General features: G+C 42.0%; 1 protein-coding gene across 1 annotated transcript; it reads right to left on the bottom strand.

The window, feature by feature from the left end:
* Positions 1 to 508: 508 nt before the first annotated feature.
* OR13P10 (olfactory receptor family 13 subfamily P member 10) lies at positions 509 to 1,520 on the bottom strand. Its single transcript, XM_002686520.2, has one exon. The coding sequence runs from the start codon at positions 1,487 to 1,489 to the stop codon at positions 509 to 511; it is 981 nt and encodes a 326-aa protein (XP_002686566.2). The 5' UTR covers positions 1,490 to 1,520.
* Between the last annotated feature and the right edge of the window lie 1,111 nt (positions 1,521 to 2,631).

Below are 2,631 nucleotides of genomic sequence, written 5' to 3'. Positions count from 1 at the left end.
CTCTATTTTATAGGACAACCATCTATTTCTCTTTAATTAGTCTTACTTCAGAACTTGTCCCTGATTAAGCTATAGTTGGGTCACTGATCTGGGAATCTGGAAGTCATATTGTCCCCATCAATTTGAACTTATTTCATGAGTCCAGAGCTCAAGCACCCAGTTTTGTGTTCATTTAGTAATAAAAATAAAATAATAATATTTTTATTATTTTAATAAAATAGCATCTTATTAAAAATAAAAATTGATTCCAGTTCTTTGCTAGATCTTATAAACTGGTGATACAGAGATGAATCAAACATGGGACTTGCTTACATGGAGACGCTGTCTGGTGTCTTTGTGCTTGAGGGACACCCACTGCTTTAGCCCTTCAGGTGTTCTGATATGAAGTCCTACTGAATCTAGCCAACTGATATATCAGGTGTGCCCAGGGACGTTCAAAAGGATTTGGATGGAGAGGTCATGTAGGCTGTGTCCTGGGTTTGTTGCTGGTGCCCCAGCTGCTGTGACTTTATTTGGGTGCATTGCCCCACCCTGTCACTTTGAGGAAAGCCCTCTTCACATCTTTGTTTCGGAGGCTGTAGATGATGGGGTTGAGGAAGGCAGAGATGACGTTGTAGAACAGGGCCAGCTTCTTGTCCTCTTCTGGGGAGGCCTTCGATCCAGGTCTCATGTACATAACCATACATGGAATTGAGAACATGGTGACCACAGTGATATGGGAGGCACAGGTGGAAAAGGCCTTGAGTCGCCCTTGGGATGAGCGGATTCTCAAGATGGCAGCAAATATATTGATGTAGACAATGATGATGAGGGATAGTGGGACCAAAAGAAGGATGAAGCCCAAGATGAAGTCCACCTGGTCATTTAGAGATGTGTCTGCACAGGCTAACTTCAAGACTGCAGGTACTTCACAGAAGAAGTGATTTATCTCATTGGGTCCACAATAGGGAAGAATCATAGCAGAGACGGTGTATATCAGGGCACAACTAGTACCCCAGAATCCACAGAAGGCCACCATTAACCCACACAGCAAAGGGCTCATGATGACATTATACCTCAGGGAGTGGCAAATGGCTACATACCTGTCATAAGCCATGATTGCAAAAAGCCAAGACTCAGTGATACCTAGCATCAGAAAGATGTACATCTGGGCCACACATCCAACGTAAGAAATGGTCTTTTTCTTGGAAACCAGATGTACCAGCATCTGGGGCACTGTGGTGGTGACATACCCCATATCCAGAATGGATAGGACACTGAGAAAAAAATACATGGGTGTGTGGAGGCGGGAATCCTTGCGTATCAAGGTGATAATGAGCCCATTTCCCAGAAGGGTGACGAGGTAGAGGAAAAGGAAAACACTGAACAGAATAACATTTATCTTAGTGTTGCCAGAGAATCCTAAAAGAATAAACTCAGTAAGAGAGCTGTGGTTTCCCAAAAGGAAGTCCTGCATCCTTCTCCTGGTGTAGAGAAATAACAGAGTCATGATCCATAAAGTGGAATCTCCAGATTGAAATTCTGCTGGTATTCGAATCAGGAGTGCCAGATACATACCAGTAGCAAAGTAAGTGCATGCCAGGACGATTGCAAAAACAAATTTTTGGAAGAACTTCCACTTGATATGAAACAGCATGTCAATATTGTATTATTTAATCCTAATTTATCTTGAGATCCCAAATAACAAACTCTGCTCTTCAAAACGTAGAACTTGCAAAAGGAGCATATAAACCTATTTGTTTTACTTCATGAACATGTGTAGTTCATGCAACTTATAAAATATTTTACAGTGGCCAAGCAAAGAATTAGATAACTGTGGATACAGCATTTGCTCTGTTTCATATCAAATGGGGATGTCTGCCCTTCCTTTGAAGCTTCCCCAAAAATGGGCTTCAGCAGAAACACTTGAATACACTAGAACTTTAGAAACACAGTTGTTAGGTATCTGACTTAAGTCTGTAGTATCAAGAAAAGAACTGTTATTTGGAAATAAACTGTGCCCTATGGAGAGTCAAAGTCATGTTTTCCAGTGAGCCACAGGTGGGTCACATAGGAGAGAGATAGGGAGAGGCAGAGGAGGCACGAAGATTAAAAGAAGAAAAGAGAAGGAAATGGGAGAGGGAAGTTTGGGAAAGGAGCTGAGGAGGAAACATGATAAGTCTAGCCTTGGATTCAAGGAGCTTGTGGGACTCCTAGTATCTGTTGGACTGAGGGATCAAAAGCTAAAGAAAATACTCTGGAGATAGGAATCTGCATGTCATCAGCACTTCTGGAGGAACTGAAGCCATCAGAAGGGATGAGACCACTCAAAGACAGTGCCTAGAAGAACACTAACACCAGAACCCTGAAAAGCTCCAGTATTTAAGGACAGGCTTAGAGGAGAATCCAGAGAAGGCAGTACTAAGTGACCAAAGAGGGATGATACAACACAGAAACCCAAGATGAGACAAGGTCTGTAAGGAGAAGGTGGTCTTTGTGGTCAAATGTGTGAGGATATCAAGTAAGACAAGAATCTTAAAAGTCGTCTATCACTTTTAGCAACAAAGAGGTTTTGGGAGAATAGTTGCAACAGACGTCTATTAATACATGAAGTAGGTTAAAAGAAGCCAAGTGTAGGTGGGATTTCTAAGA

The sequence above is a fragment of the Bos taurus genome, chromosome 3 (genome assembly GCF_002263795.3).
Source record: "Bos taurus isolate L1 Dominette 01449 registration number 42190680 breed Hereford chromosome 3, ARS-UCD2.0, whole genome shotgun sequence".
NCBI lineage: Eukaryota > Metazoa > Chordata > Mammalia > Artiodactyla > Bovidae > Bos > Bos taurus.
The sequence above is the reverse complement of the archived record's forward strand: the minus strand, read 5'-3'. Positions and strand labels throughout refer to the sequence as shown.